At 39.7% G+C, this 20,746-nt stretch overlaps 1 protein-coding gene across 1 annotated transcript in view; it reads right to left on the reverse strand.

Moving 5' to 3' along the window:
* Nucleotides 1-20,746, reverse strand: part of wdr27 (WD repeat domain 27) — a gene marked incomplete at its 3' end in the record, with an annotated part of 39,213 nt that overhangs the window by 13,619 nt on the left and 4,848 nt on the right. Inside the window, exons 10-22 of the mRNA XM_084561185.1 lie at nt 20,614-20,678; nt 19,579-19,691; nt 18,584-18,657; nt 14,090-14,159; nt 13,854-13,922; nt 13,655-13,758; nt 13,281-13,370; nt 12,468-12,589; nt 11,026-11,159; nt 9,535-9,632; nt 8,864-8,985; nt 6,879-6,976; nt 3,439-3,541 (exon numbers count right to left, since the gene is read on the reverse strand). Coding sequence (XP_084417311.1) covers nt 3,439-3,541; nt 6,879-6,976; nt 8,864-8,985; nt 9,535-9,632; nt 11,026-11,159; nt 12,468-12,589; nt 13,281-13,370; nt 13,655-13,758; nt 13,854-13,922; nt 14,090-14,159; nt 18,584-18,657; nt 19,579-19,691; nt 20,614-20,678 — 1,262 coding nt within the window. The remainder of the gene's footprint in view (nt 1-3,438; nt 3,542-6,878; nt 6,977-8,863; nt 8,986-9,534; nt 9,633-11,025; nt 11,160-12,467; nt 12,590-13,280; nt 13,371-13,654; nt 13,759-13,853; nt 13,923-14,089; nt 14,160-18,583; nt 18,658-19,578; nt 19,692-20,613; nt 20,679-20,746) is intronic.

Below are 20,746 nucleotides of genomic sequence, written 5' to 3' on the forward strand. Positions count from 1 at the left end.
TGGGACCTGACTCTTGCTGATATCAGTAATGAGACACATAAAATCCCATGATATCTGTGCCAGGAAGAGTTATTGCAACTGCTGCACTAAGCCCAAAAGACTCCGGAGATAAGTTCAACAGAATGTTTGAAATGTGTAATGTATTAAAAACAGTTTGCATAAAATACCCTGCCAGATTCTTAGTTTCCTCCGATGTTTCATTTGTATTTTCCGAAAAAGAAAAGTAATGCATGCCAAGAGCCATTTGTTTATCACTGGAGGTAGATTTCAGAGCAAGAAAGTGTGCTGGAATTTCTTGCAATCTTAAAGCAACAGATTTTAAAAATAGCTAAAAGTGTAGTATTAAAAGTCAACTTCACAGCTTCGCCATGTCGCTTTAAGCATCGTGTCAACTAGTCACTAACAAAATGGACGCCTCAGAGAAGACAGATGAGGAACCCAGTGAGTTATATCAGCAAACTAGCAGTGGTACATCAAGTGAAATACTACACTAAAGATGAAGCCCATACTACCATGACATGCAAAGTATGTCAGTCCTGAAATACAACCACAGTCCTACTGCAATGCACCCTCATCTTTCATCGCATAACAGTCAACTTTAAAAAAAAAAATCTGACATTGTGCAACCCCTAATGCCTATATGTTAAAAAAAAAAAGCAAAAAAACACTGCAGATCCTTTTTTAACAGTTTTTTCTAAAATGCCATACCCCTTGCCGGGCATAGCCAGAATCAATTCTCGTTCAGAATACGAGTCTGCCAACACCCCATTTGGTTTTTATTATGGGGCATGGGTCACTCCTCTGTTGGTTAATCCTAAGGAGTCTTCCATGCATGGCTTCATTTAATTGTGTGGTAAACTACTCGGTAGGTTGGCATTTTGCACTGTGTTACATAGCGATGTAGATAAGTCACAGGCGGAATGGAAGGACTGCAAACCAGACTATTTGTCAGTGTTTTATTTGTAAGATAGTAACTTCTTCTAGGCTTGTATCTAGACCGCAGGTGTCAAACATACAGCCCGCAGGCCAAAAGCGGCCCGCCAGAGAGTCTAATCTGCCCAAAATTGCCCAGAAAATTCTCCTAATTTACTTTTTCGCACTAAAACAAATGTTAAAAATCTAGAGTTGTTGTTACTTATAGGTTCTTATGCTATTATCTTACTGGTCTGGCCTGCTTGAGATCAAACTGGGCTGTATGTGGCCCCCAAACTAAAATGAGTTTGACACCCCTGATCTGGACCTTTAACATACTCTTCTTTAACGTGTAGCATCGTTATTTAAACAATGCTACATATTAAAGGAAAAGGGGGAAAACACTAGAAAGCATAATAACAATCCTAAGGGACTTGTGAAGATGTACAATAATTCAATTATATTCTGTTTTGGGCTAGTTAAAGCCATGTTAATATCTTTATGGGTGTTAAGTAGGTGTGGACTTTACACTAAGCCTGTGCATACAACGTATGTAGCCATATAAGAATCTGAAATCTCAAATTTGTTGTTGTGTTACCAGTTTGTTAGCACAGTTTTTTTGTCTAACTGCAATCAGTAAGTTTTAAGACAATTTTTTTCGCTCGGATGCCATGAGCAGCACAGATAAAAACAGATGTGGGGATGTTTGACGACTCATCAGATTCCTGCAGCTGTTTTGTATTATGTTGTCCTGAAAAAAAAAAAAAAAAAAAAGAAAAGCTTCAGGCGAGTTCTGTCTAAATGTCCACGGGTAGAGTGACTCCTGTCTAACGCATATGAGGTGTGAGATGCCCTAAAGTGAACGATATACTTGGAAGAAAAATGGCTTCTTTTAGGAATGCTTAAGTATCGCACACATCCCCTGATGCATGACTTTATGTCAACAGAGGCAGAGAGCAGGGGCAATAAAGTGCGAACTGAATCACCAGGCATACATCTTCATTTCCAAATTATTAAGGAAAGCCGTTATCTTCAAAATAAATCTTCAAAATAATTAATTCCACATCAGATGATACGGAAAGGAACACAAGGAGGGTGAAAGTAGATATTTCAGCTGAATATAGTATAACAGGTTAATGTGGACCACACTGAAATCATATTCCACTTGGATTGCTTTTGGCCTGTGTTTTGTGGAAAATATGTAATATGATCCAGGGAGTCTTTTTAGAGTATTCAGGCTCTTTTTTTCCATGATTGCTTTTTGATATATTAAGACGTGTACAAATGTGTCTGGCTTATACAAGTCTCAGGACAGCTACAAATAAATACGGCGTAGCTCACTACCGTATACTCTCCCAATTTCCAAGAAGCGCTGGAAATGTCCGATCTCGACAGAGATGCTCTCAAATGTCCGCTCTGTGCTGAATTAATAATAACCGGCAGCATGCATGTATTATTCCACTGCTTTGAACTAGCACGTACACCAGGAGAAAAGAGAGATGGATAAGGAAAAGGGAGGCTGTCTTCTGAAAACGTCTTGAAAGAAAGTATATGGCACGGCCTGGAAAAACAATTAAACAGTTCTGCTTCGACAGGAACGCTGAATTTGGCTTTTTTGGAAAAAGTCTTGAATCCAAATAAAAATCTCAGAGTCAGGCACAAACAGTCATCACCTTAAATGGAGGTAAAACTGGTAAAAATAAGCTGTTTTCCTGCTGTATTTCACCTTTACAAGATCAAGCAAGTTGTGGTGACAGTCTTAACTTGTCTGATGGAGCAATAATTGACTTTTTTTTCCTCCATCATTCTGTGAGCAGATCGGATTTTATGATTCACATGGATTGAGTCTGTGGACAGCAGGACACAGTGAAAGAAGAGAAGGTGTGGAGCTTGTCACCTGCAGCTCTTCATCTAACAGCTCACTGTGGCTGCTCCGTCTTGTTTACATTTATTTAAATCAAGATCCAGAACTTAAATTAAACCATTAGGATCGGCAGCATTTAATGTGTGGATCTATTATGCCTTTCTTAGATAGTACGCCATCCAAGTGTAGGAGCTGAAGATGCCGTGTGGTTTGGCTAAGCTATGAAAAGCTATTCCAAAATTCCTTGCCATGGAAATCCCAGCAGGAACATAACATGTACAAGACCATTTGGCTATCTTGAGAAAGTCAAATGGTCTTTTTAATTTGGTCTGTGCTGCCTAGGTTTTTGTTTTCTTTTAGAGCTAAAATAAGTTGAGGAGCAGGCAAATTGTTGCCCACCTGGGTCGCATTTAAAAATCTTACAGTGCTTCTTTTGTTATATCAATCTTTCATTTGTACAGGATTATCGTCTTGGTTTTCATCGACAGGTTGCTTTAAGAGATGACTTGGTTGGTTCGTCACCTCATTTCATATCTCATAAACAAAGAAAATGACTAATGGTTAAAAAAATAAACCTGACTGTAAGATGCTGAGTGAGAGCACAGTGAGAGAAAGAGAGAATAAAGCCCACATTGTATAAGGAAATCCAGATTATAACTTACACAGTTATCCTCAGAGCCTGAAGCAATGAACCGGCCACATGGTGAGATGGCAGAAGAACAGGGATGGCAGCGGTTTAGATGGTTGTCATAGCGGCGAACACAACTGGTGGGTTAAAATAAGGAATAAGAGGAAAGTGTACACTGTAGTTAAAAGTTAAATTGTTGTGGAAGTCAAACTGACAATCTATAATAAGTGTTATAATCTTAAAAACAAGGCTTTTGGCATGAACTGTGTTTCACATGAGTGCAGTCATTCTTTTATTCTACTCTACTCATTCTACTCTGCAGACATCGCGTTGTACAAGAATCTATCGCAGAAGAGGACAAGGAGTTCAGCATGACTCAAGCAAAACAAGGGAGAGAGAGAGTAGTGAATGATGAATGGTTCCCCCATGCAACTTCTGCGCTGTTTCATTTGGTTTGCAACAGCATGTAATGTCTTTACAATACCACTAACGACTAGCTGAGCTAGGGTCGCTATATGGGCTGGCATGTTGGCAGGCCGGCGCTTTGACTGGATGTGGTGACAGCGTGTCTTTTACATTCACATGCTAATGTCATTAAGCTGGACTAAAAGTAGGTCATATTCACTGGTGACCATAAAGAAACTTGATCCCCGGTACCAGTGAGCTCTTGAAACATACGTGAGTTGGACGCAAGGGTAAACATTATAATAAAATGCACGTAAGTACAATTGCTAAGCAATGCATATAAAACGTATGGAGCTTATAATGTTAATTTCCCTTTAAGACTTCACCAGACAAGTGTTGAATCAGCTCTATGGCTTTTCACTTCTCTAGAGGCTGTGTTGTGTTTGTACATTTAAACATAGTGGCGCAACATTGGGGGCTCAGTGGAAGAGCCCCCACTCCATGCAGATATGAAGTGTTTTCTGAGCTGACAAAAACCCAAAGGTTCACAGCGACAGGTGACTTGACACTAATAAAAGCATGACAGACTGAATACTATTTACCACTATTTCTAAAATCTCTGAAATCGACCTACAAGTCCTTTAAGAGTAAGAGCGTATCTTCTTTCTTCTTCTTTTTTAAGTAAAACAAGACGCTAACATATGAATATTAGGCATGACTGACAGTGTAAATAATTAAATTAAAATAAAACAAAAAAAATATTAAAGCCAGCAAGAAGAAAAGGTCTGCATTTATACAGATTAGCTTAATTCACTAACCTGGCATAGAAAGACTCAATTCTTTCCACAGCGAAAAAAAAAACCCACCTACGCACGCATTTGGATAGTCCTACAACTAATCAGAGACGTTTTGTTGTAAACAAATTCAACTCAACAGCGCTCAGATGATGTGCATGAGTACGTGACTGTTACTCTTCCGTCCATGAATAACGTCAAACCAGACCGAAATTTCCCCATTACCAAAAGAAAAAAAAAAAAAAAAATGTATGTCAGGGAACTTCTGTCTGGCTCCCAGGCTACGAATTTCCAAATATTGGCAAGAATAATAATAATTGTTGCCTTTTTTCTTAAACCCCATTACCACACTTTTAGCCTTCGAGTAGAGCTGACACAACCTGTCACTATCACTCTCATAAAAAGCACTTTAACAGGTCAGCGTAAACACTCATGGTTTTCTAGGTCAGAACGTGAGTCTACAGTAATGTTTTGACTGTAGAAGGGGAGATGCTGGTGTCTGTTACACACACACACACACACACACTTCGTGTTGTGTGAGTGATGACTATCCGGATTTTTCCTGATGACTAACGCAGACTGCACTGGAGGGTCTGATCCTCTGGAGCTGGAGAATATACGGTTACTGAACCCACCTGGGTATTCAATGTCAGATTAAGGTAATCAGCAGGCTAATCATAGCTCATTACTGTCTGCCAACAGATTCCTGTGTATTTAACTGTGTCGGTGCATATCAGGTGAAGGCTTGACTCTTCTTGGAGCATTTAATATTATTTAGCATAAACGTATATTAATGCATATACTTCCATGGAGTTTATGACAGTATTTCTCAAATGACAGTAAGTTGATTTAAGGGGAATATCACCAAAGGTCACCATCTGTTCTTCATCTTTAGAATCTGAATCTGTGTGTGTCTCATAGTAAACTGTGCTAAATGTTGGTGTATGAACCCCCTAAAGTGAAACCTTGCATACTTAAGCATATCATTTCAAAATGCATGATGCTGAGTCCTTCAGGCTTTTGAAAGTAATCCAGTGGTTCTGTCCAATAAGATATTTAATAAGATATTTAATAATATTCATAAAATTATTAAATTCAGTTCAGTTGCAGCTCTCAAACTAAACATGGCTCTTTGCTTATTCTGTCAGATTTGTGAGAGAGTGCTTGCTCTCGCTGATTTTCTGACTAATCTTATGCTCTGCCTTTCCACTAGAAATCCATGCATTTATGTATAAGTTAGCCTGCATAAAATCCACTTTAATTAACTTTCTTTTGGCCTGATTTAACATCATTACAATAGTAAATGTAAGATAAAGATGAGATAATGTATCTCAGTATGATTTACTGCTGATTCACTTCTGATGTCGTGAGAAGATTCTGATTAACATAATATCTGAATTTTACTGCTTCCATTAGTTGTAAACCTCACATAAAGGGAATCATAGAAATGTTAATTTAGGTGCGCTGTAACTTGTTTCGTGCTCAGCGCTTGGAAAATGGAACTTGAGGCTCTAATAAATCGGGCCGAAAAAAATGTTTCATACATCCATATGGTTCACTTCAGAGGAATTGCATCTGCTGAGGGATGCACGATAGCAGCTCCCAGAACCAGAAGTTGACCTGGAAACGAGGCACAAATATTTATCAGATAGAAATAAGGTTTTGATTGAGTCTGGGATGAGGAGTTTATTATGGAAGCAGTCTCAGACATGAAAGAATGAAATACTCAATAATGTCTGCTGCTGAGCCAAAAAGAACATTCTGACATCCAAACCTGAATTATCTGCCTTATATGGATATCTGCTACTGAGGGCCAAATCAAAATATTCTCATCTTCGTACCTTGGAAATGAAACTATTGAAGATTCACTCACCACCTTAGGAATGTTTGTGTAAGAAAAATGTTGACGTAATTTGAATATAAGGTCATTCTGCAGAGGAATGGAAAAAACAACAATGGCTTGTTTCTTAATGTGCTTTGGCATTTATTACTCAGATGATAAATTTGATGAAGAAACCCTATAGCCAGAGCAAGGCCTCCACAGAGAGTGTGTAAAGTTGAAGTAAGGTGCGAAAAAAGGCTGAACTAATGTCAACACGGTATAATTTAATAACGAAGAAGGACTATTAGAGTTGTATGAAAGTTGTTTTGGTTAAGTTGCTAAATTCCAGCGATTTAAATTCTGAAAAGCCCGAAGAAATGGAAGAAGTACAGTTAAATGTAGAGAAGTATTTTAACATTACCATTAAAAGTCTCACAATACATTCAAACAAACCTTAGTGTACGAAGGTCCCAGATCTTCACACCGTCTGTGACTGCACTGGTGAGGAAAAGGTTGTATGAATCTGGAGCTTGAGTGCTGAACACGGATCCCTTTAAAATATAAACAATAAAAAAGACAACAACAGACTGTAATTGGTTGTAAATCATCTTCTTTTTGTCTAGGACTGGAAAATACAGTTGCTTTGTTGTACCCTATACTGATAAATAGTCTGTACATTATTATTGTATACGGCTAGTCAAATGCAGGAGGGGACACATTGTAGGTACTGGGGCTGAAACAAAAATGTTGATAATTAGTTTTTGTGCCGTTTTCCATCCACTATGTACCACCCTGAGAGAGGCTCCAGCCAAAAATGTAGAGTTTCCACTGCACATCTACAGATAAATTCCATATATCACTTTCAAACCAAGTTATCGGATATAGTCAGAAGTGTCTGTCAGAGAGCAGAGGAGAGAGAGAGAGAAAGCAGCGGTGGGGGTGTTTTTTGTTTAGATTTCCATTAAGAGTGTGAGAACGGGACTCTGAGAGGGCATTTCCAGTTCCATTTTCCGAGAAGTCCTCCGCTCTGATGAGTTCCAGGTGAATTTTGCAGAAGAGGCCATGGAAATTTGAAGTGGGAGAAGCTGCTTCTCCTGCTGCAGTCCCTGATGTTTGGTGTGCCGCAGGTCGGCGAAGCAGCAGGGGAGGGAAGCGTGCAGCCTCAAGGCAGAGACAATCCCTCTGATCTGCAGGCACTAACCCTACAGCACCCAAAGGCCCCCGGGCACCCAGGCGGAGAACCCAGCATTGACGCAATAGCCAAGCTGAAACAACACGCCGCAGGCTTTCCACAATGTATAACACACAATAGCTGCCGTGACAAAGAGCAGGCACCTCTGGGCTGAAGGAATACAGTCAGCTGTGCGCAAGAGTGAAGTGAATCACAGTTGAATGGGTAAAGCGTTTAATCCGAGCCACTAGCTGCAGAGTATCCAGCTAATCCAGGCTGGCCTGTGTGTCAAGTATGTAGAGGTCAACATCCAGAAGTGACTAAAGTCAATACTCAAAGGTCACACAGTACAAGCCTCACTCACACACAAACGCACACTTCTATATTCCAGCGAGCTTCATAAACATCTGTAAGATGAGTCAACATTTCCATCATTTTTATGATAAAAATGAATGATTTAGTTGCTATTGAAAAGATGGAAAAATTTCATATGACTATATATGTAGAGAAACCATAACCTTCGTTCCGCTGTAAAATTTTAATGTGATAGAAACATAAATAATATGCAGAAACACACACTTGAACGGATTAAATTTATAGTTTCATTTTGTGTGATGCAATAATGCTTCATGGCACTATAACGGATTTGGACACGGGCCGGAGCTGTCGTCTCGTTAGACACCAGCAAATTGGGTCCACATTAGTCCAAGACAGTGATGTGGGAGTAAGGCCACATAAAAACCCCAAATGCATCATGGAACAGAATTACTCCAAGGCCATCATCCAGCATTGAATCTCCCCCTGCCATCCGCTATGGCAGTCTTAATCCTGATGCACTAGGGACTTACATTCAAGATGAATGATACTGTCCTGTCTGACTGTCATGGAAACTTTTAAATAACCATGACCTTTTACATTCACACCACAAACTAACACTTTTACTCCCTCAAAGACTAGCTGCGCCTTATGTAACTCGCAAAACACTCTTAGATTGTCTTATGTAACAATATGACATCTGCCGAATAGTAGACCCTTCAAAAGTAAGATGGAGGATGGGGCTCACAGTAAGAAATGATGCCAAGGCAAGCAAGGTTTAGGGCTAAATGTCATTCAGTGTGGAGTGATGAGTTAAGTGCCTGTGTAAATTCACAAAAACAAAAAAACTATAAATGAGGAAAAATCTGATTTGAAACTTACACATAATGCAGCATAAAGACCATTTTAATCCCTATATGAACAGTCTGTTTTGTAACATAAACGGCCTCACCTTGTTTTGTGCGATGCAGTGGATGGCTCTGCCATGGGCATCGGGCAGCTCTGACGCAACCGTACCTTTGTTCATGTCAAACACTTGAATGGACCGATCTGAACCACACACCAGGACAATGTCTGAAACAGCTGTTAAGAGAAGTTAGGACATATATTTGGGGGACCACAGTAAAAGAAAATGAAAAAGAAAACCAGTCCCAGTAGCAGGGGTCAAAAGCTGAATACATCAGTTTGCTTTCTACTAGACAGCTCCTATCATTCGCTGCTGTGTTACCAAAGGATCCAGATGTAGAAGATTTATATATATATAAAATATGTTAATGTAATCATTGTATTTTTATTTGTATAGGATCCCACTCATTCCAACGGACCTAAATTCAGTAGATTTACTGGAAGATAAATGCATTGTAAACCTTAACAAGGGGTTGGAATGTAGACATTCCTAAAAAATGAAAGACACCTAAATGATTTACAGGTAAAATCAGGAGTGGAAGCCCCGAGGCAACATGCGAAGACTTTATAAGGCGCAGACTGATTGCTGTGGTTGACATGGAAGTTCTCCAACCAGATGCTTCGAATAAAAGGGATAGGGCCACTTTGTCAGCATCAGTGCAGCGTAAACTATACCACTTCCTGCTGCAACAACAGTAACAACAAGAAAAGGGATACAAGACAGAAAATCGTTGATTGCAGATAAGGCAGTTATGTCTGTCGCAGATGTTGTTGAGAAGCATCCTGCCATTTTGATGACGCTCCGTTGCTGATACCTACGAAGAAAAACAGTTTGATGCATTATTTTTAAATTAACAATATGTATATGAACTGCCTGAGCTTTACAACCGAACGAGAGGGTTCAGTAAGAGCCCCTACCCACAGCTAACTAGAGGAAAAATGTGAGTAAGCAGCATGCACTGCTAAAAGAGGGTATGGAGGCCCTTTATTGTAATTTTCCTTCCTTTCAGAACAAGCCCTGACAGCTTGTGGTACTCAGTCAAGCAGTTTGGGTGGTAATGTGTTTCAGCAGTGTGTGCAGTAGCAGCTAAATAAAGCCAGGCCCTCATCAATTCAGGAACAGAGTTAGCCTAAGTAACAAAGCATGCTTCCTAAACAGGTTGCACAAGTCTAAAAACAGATCAATCTATCTAGTATTTTCCACTTTCGGCACAAATTGCAATATTGTAGCAACGTTGTGTTACATTGGTAGTCATTACCACACTAGTTCACTGACTGAAGTTGAGAAGTGGCAGATCTTTGGTTTGAATATCTGGAAAATGCATGGTTAATGTTTCTTAGGAAGCACTGTTACTGTTTAGAGGTCAACACGACTGTGGTCCTTTTGAGCACGTCCTGCTTTTGTGTGTCTCCCAGCTGTTTTTTTTTTTTTTTTAAATAATTTTTTCTTCTCGTCTCCTGTTCACTTATTACCACACAGGTGTCAAACACACGACCTGTGGGCCAACAGTGTCCCACCAGAGGGTCTAATCTGGCCCGCAGTGTGAATTTGCGAAAATTACATAGAAGACTGCAATTTTTCAATGAGAGTAACCGCCATCCCTAATTTGTCCCATATTTTAGAAAGAGAACTGGACAGAACACAACACTGAGAAGCAGGACTTAACAGCAGACAGCAATGTGGCCAAATTGCACTTATTTTTCTTAAGAAACATTCTCAGAAATTACTTGTTCTTCTTTGCACTAAAACAAATTGAAAAAATATGGAGTTGTCCTTACTTATAGGTTATTATCTTACTGGTCCCACCCACTTGAGATCAAATTGGGCTGTGTGTGGTCCCCAAACTAAAATCAGTTTGACACCCCTGTATTACCGTGTTCAGTTTTTGTGCTGTTGACGCTGCCTCCACATTCTCACCTTGTGTTTTCCTGACTGTTTTTTATATAATCTTTTACCAGCTTAATGACTTAAACTACCTTTTTGTTTTTGAATCCTGCCTTCTGTGTCCTGCGTTTGGATCACCTTTGGAACACCTTGAAAACCAAGTGGTGCACAGCTACTGATCTGAGCGTTCTTTACAGATTACAATAAACCTTTTTTTTAGAATAATACACTACATAGGATTGAGTACAAACAATACAAAATCAACAGCTAGTTTATGCAGCACGATCAAGTATGCATGCAGAACTCTGACCACTTGTGATTACCTTTTTATGTCATCACGTGTGATGTCCACATTGTACAGGTACAAATATAGAGATGGTCCAGATGCCAGGAGTACAAATTTGTCCAGGTAATAAAACTGAGCACCTCTAATGGGTTTGGAGAACTTACTGTCACCCTAACAAAGAAATAAAGAGACAAAAATAAAGTTAATATCTTATCTTATCTTATTATTGATTATTTCATGATTTCAATATAGCAAACTTACACAATTTGAGGATTTTGCTCAATATAATACATGTGGAATCCTCAACTGTGAACTTACAAGTTGCATAAACAGTGTATAGTTGCTCCATTAAACACAGAACAGTAAATCTTGAATGTTTTCGCAGTTCAGATGTCCCTGGCCACCAACATTCACATTTTCCCATACAGTATTATGAGAATGTAAAAGTCGTAATGAGGTGGGCCCTTGAGGCGGATATTTTTCGCTGTCCAGGTTTACACCCTTACTAATCTGCCATATCTGAAATGCAAAGATTGCCACTGACAGTACTTTTAAGAGTATCGTGTGGTCGTGTGAGGTTATCTCTTTCTAGCGTTTTCTAGCCCAACTTTGCAAAACTATTTGTGATTTTGGCTCACTCCGACATAGCCCTTGTCCCTGCAAAGATCTCAGTTTCTTTGCCAGGTTGTTCCACATGAACACCAAGCACTCAGAGGCCTCAAATGTAGCCAAGATAAAAACAATCTCACTGAGTGAAACAAAGCAGGGACATTTAACATCAGCTTTGGGGAGATCCTAGATTTTGAGTGCAGGCCATTGTTTTTACTTGGCGTGGGAAAGCAGATGCGCTTCTGACTGACCCACTTACTGTATGTGATACTCAAAGAAGTTAGGTGGGCCTGAATATGATACGTTTTTTGATGCTCCAGATCCACCAGATGTTTTGAATGAATGACACAGTTTCTGTTTCTGAGCCAAGAAACACAGAATTTCATCACAACGTCAATTTGGCTTCCATGCTTTTTAATGCCATGATTCAGATCTGTTGGAGAAGGAACATGGTGAGAACTGCAGTGACTGAGTTTCAAATGCATTTTTTAACCTACATCTCAATGCTCCACATGTTTCTTAATACAGCATGCAACTTTTTACAGAATCCAACTGTGAGACAAAGAACAACATTAGACAAATTGTGCATATACTACCACCCACACTTGTAAAATTAGAAACAGTAGGGACAAAACCCTTCCAGCAAACACTCCCATCGCTGTGTGTGGCATGTGTCTGCAGTCATTTGGTTTTACTTCAGAGATGAGACATTGTTTTGTAATGTGAGGTCACTATGGCGGGTCCTCATTTCACTTTTTTCATCTATGTTTAGCATTTGGACTGTGATTAAGGCTTAGGGAAGGTAGAGCATGCAGTGGTGTAGGTTAAGACTAGGGTGACAGGGTGTGCGTAAATGCATGCAGCATTTACCATGACAATAGCAGGCTCAGAGCTAGAATGGGTCCAGATTCGTAACGAGGGGTCTTCTGACGCACTCAACCACCACTGCCGGCTGAGACTCCAACTCACACTCCTCACTGGCTTGTCATGCCCTACATGCAAAGAGAGAAGCCTGAAATTGACCTGGTATGACAGTGTGTGGCCGCAACATTTACTTTTATGGTGCTGCTCGGAGAGCCAGGGAGACTGAAGAGAAGAGGATCACGGTGACCTACATGTCACCTCAGATTTTGTCGTTTTATCTCTGCTGCCCCCTTGTGTACACTCTGTTCCAGCAGCTGCATTTGTGCTAACAAGTGTGAAACAGATGCTCGACATTGTGAGTGGCCTTTCTTTTCCTTGTGTAAGGAATAACAATAGCTCAAACCTAGAAGGTCTCAAAGGAGAATGTGCCTCTGTCTGTGACAAAAACAAAGACAACGTAACTCAACTTTACCTCTGGTATAAGAGAATTCTTTATCCACAATTTCGTCAGTTATTGCTCGGTAAGTGAACCAGGATTTTCTTGAAGCTTTCATCTAAAGCCATGGCTATGTCGAGGGTGATTTTCTTACTATTAACACCCTCCTTGTCTCTTCAGAAAAGTCACAGTAAAGTCTTAACCTTGAGAAACTCTACTGTAAAATGTGAGCATAAGTTGAGTCAGATAATAAAGCTGTATTTCAATTGAATCTGAATCATTCTTTCCATTAAAGAAACTCCAAATGTAAATCTGACTGAAGTCATGGATGTGAGATACATGCGTAAAGGACAGGTAGAGATTCTTGGGTCTGTTTCACGCACCTGTGTAGACAGTTGGACTGCCAGTAAGGCAGGACTTGTACATTAATACTGAACTGTCGCCAAGACCACACAGGATTTGTTTCCCATCACCTGGAAAGGAAAGAACATTTTTATTAGGATTCTGCAGTCAACAGATAAATTGTTATGGATGTTATGAACGGACATTTTTTTTTAATTATTTGATAAATGCTTCAAGGCAATATTTGGTCTGGGTCCGCAACTGAGGAATCACACGTACTTCAAGTAATTCAGACAGATGGTTAGATGACAGATAGATTATTCACTGTTTATTTGCAATGTTAAACACAAATATAATGCAAAGTTAAAACAGGAAAACTGTTTGAATAATTGCTTGGCTAAGATAATTTACTCACCTGAATACTGAAGGCTCGACACTTGCTTGTGGACAACCCTGAGATCAATGTATGGAATAGTTGGTGGCGCCGTGTCCGCCGGGTAATCTCTGAGGTGTATACCACTTAATAACAAAAACACATTTACTGTCCATATCAAAGATAAGAAACTTCTCACCTCTGGTATTTTAAATGATAAATAATAAGATGGACTGCTCACATGTTTTTCTTTGTCTTCTTAGAGTAAGTATTCTTCTGAACGCCTGTTTTGGGGGAAAACATGGTCCTTCTGAAAAGTAAAGACAACAACCACAATATTTGTGCAGTGCTTTAACTTGAGGAAAACTTTTCAAGTTTCATTCCTTCTGTCTCTTAAATAGATGCTTTATTTTTTTATTTTATGACAATAAATTCCAATTTGATTTTCTATCCAGCAAAAAGGTACCGTCAACATACCTCGGGGCACTGGTGTATCCAGATGACTTCACTTTCGAGTGGAAAACCAGAGGCTGTTCCTTTATACCTCCTTTGTGAAAAGAGAAAAGATGCTCAGTAAGACACAGACTGACAAGTTCAAGTACTTGCAGGAGTAAACATTGTATGATCGACAGTATGTCCAAAACAAATACTAAATATTCTAAAATGAAAGGAGATGAAGGAGTAAATGTTACAATAGCAGATTGAGTTAAAGGTCAGAATGGAAAAAATACTTGTGTACATTAGTCCTATAATTACAAGACAACTAATCATTATACTAAAGTGGGTTTTGTGGGTTATGCTAGAAAATGAGGATTCTGGATTATTGGGCAACCACTGAGTGCATCAGCCACACACTGTGGGATGGTTCACTCTGCTCCCTGCTCGCTGTCAGTGCCTTTTTCTATATTACAATGAGCTCACTTTTTCCACAGCCATTAAAATGTGCGAGGCTTTCCAAAAACTGTTCTCCTGTCAAACACTGGCAGAGTAAGAAAAAGTCACATAATCTCTGAACAGCAGAGATAAAATGAATGAAGAGAAATTAACCTTCAAAATGGAATTCCTCAGGCCTAATATTAACTATACAGTGGGATTAGTGGTGTGTGTTGAAGCTCCTTCCTTAAATATATATTTTAGACATGTGACACTCACAGTGCCTCACTTTAACGCTTTGCAGTGACTGATTGCAGTGACTTGGGCCAACTGTCTGATCCAGTTATACCACAACGATCAATAACTGCAAAACTGTTTAAAATGGGTTCACAAAAACTAGTGAAGTCAGTAGTTTATATTTGATCATAAAGTAATTTCTTAAGACTTCTAAAACTTGAACGGCTACCGGTCCACCTAACTATAAATCAACCCTTTCAGACTCCCACAAACTTAGTGTTGGCACAGTCCCAATACAAAAATAAAGACATTTAAGTGAGTGAAACCATCCAGTCAAAAACTAAAGAAACACATCTGGATCTCCTTGCAATCTTCTCTCATCTGGACGTGCTTTTCATCTTTGATCAACAGTGCCAATTTTTGCTAGTACTTTTTTATATTTTCCTGTAAAGCATTCTTGAGCATCCATTGGACAATTACTTAAGCTTCCTTGGATTTTCAATTTAAGTTTGAGGTTCTCTTGGTATGTGTGTTTTTCATCTGCTCAGCCCCAAAGAAGAGTACTGATGATATACAGTATATCAGTAATGTATTTTCCATCCTAAGCTCCAAATTTCTAGCTCTAAATCACTTTTGTTTTCTAATTTTACAGGTATTTAAAATGCTAAATCTTTAGTGAACCTGGTATTTAACTTCTGTCAAACCTTCCTCTGTTCTTCTACTGTGTTGTTTGAGAGGTCGGGTATTGGAAATAGATTTTGTTCATAAACATATTACTTGTAGAAAACCAAGCACTTTAGGCCAGAGATCTAATTACCTGGCAACACAATCGCTTGGCATTGTTCAGCAGCCCTATTGACCACCCGCTGATGTATAATGGTCATTTAGTTTTATGGGGCAGTAAAAATCTCATCATTTGCGCTGACTTTACACTAGATGTTATTTGAAGCAAAGTGAGGGTTTCAGACAAATTTCCAAGTCGAGCCATATCTGCATAAAATCTCAGCGGTTTGCTGATTGCCCTTTTTATGGCTGTCATTATGTAAGATTAAGCGTAAGATTAAGCATCAGTGTACCTTAAATATGGATGATTAGGATGTTTACCTGCTAATGCAACAGGTAAAGTAGTAAAAATTAATAATAATAATATAATAATGAGGTTTTGTCAGGATATTTTAGGGTCTGTATCTCCTCACTACTGTTTGGAATGAATTTACATCGAGGTAAGATCCAGTCACTACACAAACCTGACCCCCTCCAAATACAGTCTGGCTGATCTGATCATATATAGATCCCAATGGGTTCTGTTTGCATTTACACATTTCATTTACAGTCATCTTCCAGATACAGGTGGAAAGCCACAACATTAATCTGCCTGATACTGTGTAGGTCTTCCTTGTGCTTCCAAAACAGTTCTGACTTGTTCCGTAATGGACACGGGCCCCTCTGAGAGTGTCTTGTGATGTCTGGCACCAGGACGTTGCTAGTGGCTTGAGAGGAGGGGGCGCCTGTGGATCTGGCTTGTTCCAGCGTGTGCCGCAAAGGCTCCATCACTTTGGAATCTGGGAGTTTGGAGAGCAGGTCAACACCTTGGGCTATTTTTCTTGTTCTTAGAGGAGTTTGTACGGCGTGGTAAGCCGCACTGCTCTGCTGAGGAAGGCAGCTGCTGTCGGGGAGTGTTGTTGCTATGGGGTGGGTCGTGCCTGGTCACAGCAGCAACGTCGCTAGGTGGTACGTGTCACAGTAACCTCTGCATAAATGCCAGGACAAATGTTTCCCAGCAGAACATTGCATTGTAATGAGATGATCAATGCTGTTCAGTTCACCTGTCAGCGAGTTTATTGCTTTGGCTGATCGGCGCATGTTGACCATATGGAACACGTGCGTAGCACACTGAGGGGAAATGTACGACGAGGGCAAAGAATGCACTACTGCACTACACAAATACAACACTGACCACAATATCAAACAAACTGAGAGCACGATAAAACACTCTGCTCTGCAGCAGCCGTAAACAATGTCTCTTTAAACAACAGTAAGAAGTTTTCCACTTTCATCCAAGTAGGCCAGTCAAAGCCTCCTACGTGCATGTGTCTTACAGATTGTTTTTCCATCTGACTGTAGCCAAAACAAGCGAAGGGGCTCTGAAAAACAAACTGACAGGAATGGTTAATGTTCCACATCATGTAAAAGTAAGAGAGTGTCTTGCAGGAAGGTGTCTTGTTTTAGTTTTCTTGAAAATGTTTCACCACTCATCCAAGGGACTCCTTCAGGTCAAAATGACTGCCGGGAGTAGGTAGGTTTTTTTATAAGGGACATCTGTGAGTGGTGCTAACCTGAGGGTCCATAACAACATGATACTCACTTATGTTTAGAGGGATTTGTTCAGTGTGTGGTTTTCACTGAACCGTGAGGACTGAGACACAATTTATCAGCCGCTTACAACACATTTTAAACATCTTTCTCTAAAACTTTTCATCCCCAATCACAGATCGAGTCTGGAGTTTCTGGAATACTAGTCATTGTGCAAAACGCAGAACGGCACCCAGGTTAATCTGAACAACTTCCTCTGATTGCAGGGGAGCATCTGGCCTTCAACAGATCCTTGTCATACGAGTTCCAGCGCATAAACCTATAAATCTAACTCCTTTTTTCGATTGGAATAAATTAAGGCACCATTTTATAAAAAGTGAATGGAAAAAAAATCATTCATTCATCAGACTTTTTGTGTTCCTTTTATTATTGGATCGCTTTGTATGGAAAACTAAGATCCAAAGTGAGTTCAGAACATGCAAGGTAATTTAATACTTACTGCTGTTTAGTAGTCCCCTGAAATCCTGACTATAAAACAACTTAATCCAGGGAACAGGGATAACAGTGTATTCATCATACATCATACAAAAAGCAGTTGATTATCATCATCTCACAAAGCCAACAGTCCTGGTTTACTTCATGATTGTGTTACACAGCCATGTGGCATGACAAGAGATATCTAATCCTCACTCACAGCTCTTTTAAAAAAAAAAAAAAAAAAAAAAAAAAGCTCCTCCAGACTTGTGCCAGACTGACAATGGAAGAACATTTTCCTCTCCAGGAGTCTCAGAGGTTTATGGTCCAATTTGTATGTGATTCTGCAAATATCTTTAAGAATACAGAGATGCACGGGGGGAGTCTGTAAATGTTTGTGGTTTCTCGTCTGACGTTGCAGTCACACGGCAACTCTAGACTCCGCAGAAGATCCCCTACATAGCCTGGCACTGGAAAAAAAAACCTTCACTCCAGCGGTGGGGAGTCGAGCTAATACTGGCTCTCTCAGCACTAACTCGCTGTAAGAGCAACGCGTAAACCTCAGAATACTGTACGTCTCCAGCAGAATAGTTTCAAGCTGCCAGGTCTTAACGATACACCAAAGGAACACTAAAAGGCTCACTTTACCTATGAATCCACCACTGCAAAAAAGATAACGCAACCATACAACACACTGGACCAACTCACTCACTGATGTATAACTTGATGTACATGTTAATGTGGCAAATGAAAACTGAGGGGAATGTAATAACGGACATTCACCACAATGCAAGGAATGGAATCTTTTCTATAAACTATATTTACAGATAATGAGGATGTTCTCTGTAGCTCTGTCTGCAGCCAAGAAGACTTTCTATAAACCTACGCGTACAATTTAAGAGAACCGTCGGTGGCCAAGCAAAATGAGACAACGAGCCAGTCACGGAGCGAGCTATTAAATGGGTCATAGTTTCAAAAACCCACAGCCATCAAACAGCAGTAGCTCCCTTTTTTATTTCATGTGCGTGAGCATAAGCGAGAGGTGAGTGATTAGATGACAACATAGAGGCTGACCTTTCCTTTTAGGCTGCACGGGCTCCTTCTTCTTTAACTCGGTGCTCAGAGGAGATTCAAGCAGTGGAGGAGAACTGAAAATAAAGGAGGAGGGGGAAAATGGGGGGAAAGAGTTACTGGAAATGGAGGAGCACAGCATTTTTCCACGGTTATGGATTTTTAGTCCTAATTCTCAGTACCCTGATATTGTTGACTCATGAAAACCCAAATGGCATGAACGGTTATAACAGAGCAAGTTAATATGGAAATGTCAGAGTCAGAAGGAGTTACAGACAGGAGGCCAACTGGAAAACAGGCCACACTCACATGTCCCATTGCTGGCCAGGTCAGATTCTGAGTGTAAGTAACAAAAGTCTATAACTGCATTGTTTCTGACGTGATTATGCTTTGGCTCATAATTTGCAAATTTGTTAAAGTAGAAAAACACATTAAGTTAATGAAATTAGCGCTCATTGGTGCAGCTGGGCTTTGCTAAATAAGCATTTATGGAGGTACAAGTAATACCTGAATGATTTTTGTTCATGTCTCCGGGGGCAACTTAGAATTTTTGGCATATAAAAAGCAGCATTATTGCAACGGTAATATGTATAATTGTATGGATTAAGGAGTAAATCTAACAGACAGCTTTATGAAAACTTGAGCAACTTTAAAAGTTTAAAAGCATAAATAGCTTCCAGGCTTTAATAAATGATTTCACAGGCACATGGTTACAGAAAAACAGTAGTTTTCTCTTATTTAGGTAACTTCTGGATTTATTAAACCTACGGAACATCATATTATTTATAATGCAAACAGCTGAGTAACATCCTATGGTACTAACCAGGTGGTTCTTAAACAAGAAAACCTGGCTACCAGGCCCTATGTATACAAGGTTCTGTAGAGCAACATACTAGCATTTTATTAATTGCGCTGATTTGTTACTCCAATTGACAAACTAGGAGGTCAAAATACTATAGCTTCTAATTTTCTTTTATAATTCCCATTTCCTGGTTTACCTAGGGAACACGGACAGGCCTTCCCGACAAGCCAGAATCCTCCCTAAGTCACACAGATGCAACTCCAACAGGACCACGCATGGAGTAAACAAAGCGCTCACCAAACCCACCATCTGCGTGACAAAGAATTTAATTAGTAAACTAAATCATGAAACAATAACTGCATTTGTCCAAAATTATGTTTTTCCTTTTTTAAGAATTAGGTTTATGAATACTGCTCAGACAAGAGGAACTATTGTAAGTGAGGGTGTTATGTTTTTACGCTGCATTATAACACATAATTGCTTCTCTGTAGGAACACAATAAATACCACTTTGCTTCAGGCAGCAAACACACACACACAATCAAATCTTGTAAAAATGTACATAATCACATAATCCTGGAGCACATTCTGAAAATGGAGAGTGCTAATTGCAGCATTATAACAGGAACTGCTGCCTCACAGCTGTATGCCTCTGCCAAGCACGGTGCAGTTTGCTTCTATGTTTGTCCACACGGATATAATATAATGTATGCAGTGGAGGCTTTGAGGTAATTAAATGAAAGTGTTTTTGCAGGACATGTTGCACGACAGTGAAATTGGCCAATGATCTTTTGAAAATAGCATGGCAACACTTGATCCTTTATACTTTATGCTGTCAGACAGTTTTGTGAGGTAACAGTGACTCATCGTCACATCTGAACCACTGGTTCCTGAGACATTGCAGTCAGACTGCGACAGACACACAGATGGATGGACAACCTGAATACATAATGCCCGCACCCATGGCTATTTCAGGTGCAGAGGCATGAAAATATAAAAATAGAAGAATAGAAGCACCTTATAATAGTAAACATAACATGGGAAAGAAGATCAAAAAAGTCCAGATTGCTTTTACATGTAGTTTTTTCAGTTACAACAAGAGAAAAATTAGACCAGAGATTGATTGGTCCACGCAATATCACAATCTAATTCAATTATAGAAGTCGAGCAGAAAGGGCGACTGACTGATAAGGCTTAATCTTGTTTATCAACATTTTATTGGAATTACTCACAGAGTTATCACAGCTTGGGGAGAATGACCACGACCCGGCCATGTTGATGCTCAGGTCAGGGTAATCTAGAAGAAAGAGCACCAGTCATGTGTTTGGCTGCATCTGGTTTCCAATTCATACAGTAAGAACCAGG

This window comes from Chelon labrosus (genome assembly GCF_963514085.1).
Source record: "Chelon labrosus genome assembly, chromosome: 15".
Taxonomy (NCBI): Eukaryota; Metazoa; Chordata; class Actinopteri; order Mugiliformes; family Mugilidae; genus Chelon; species Chelon labrosus.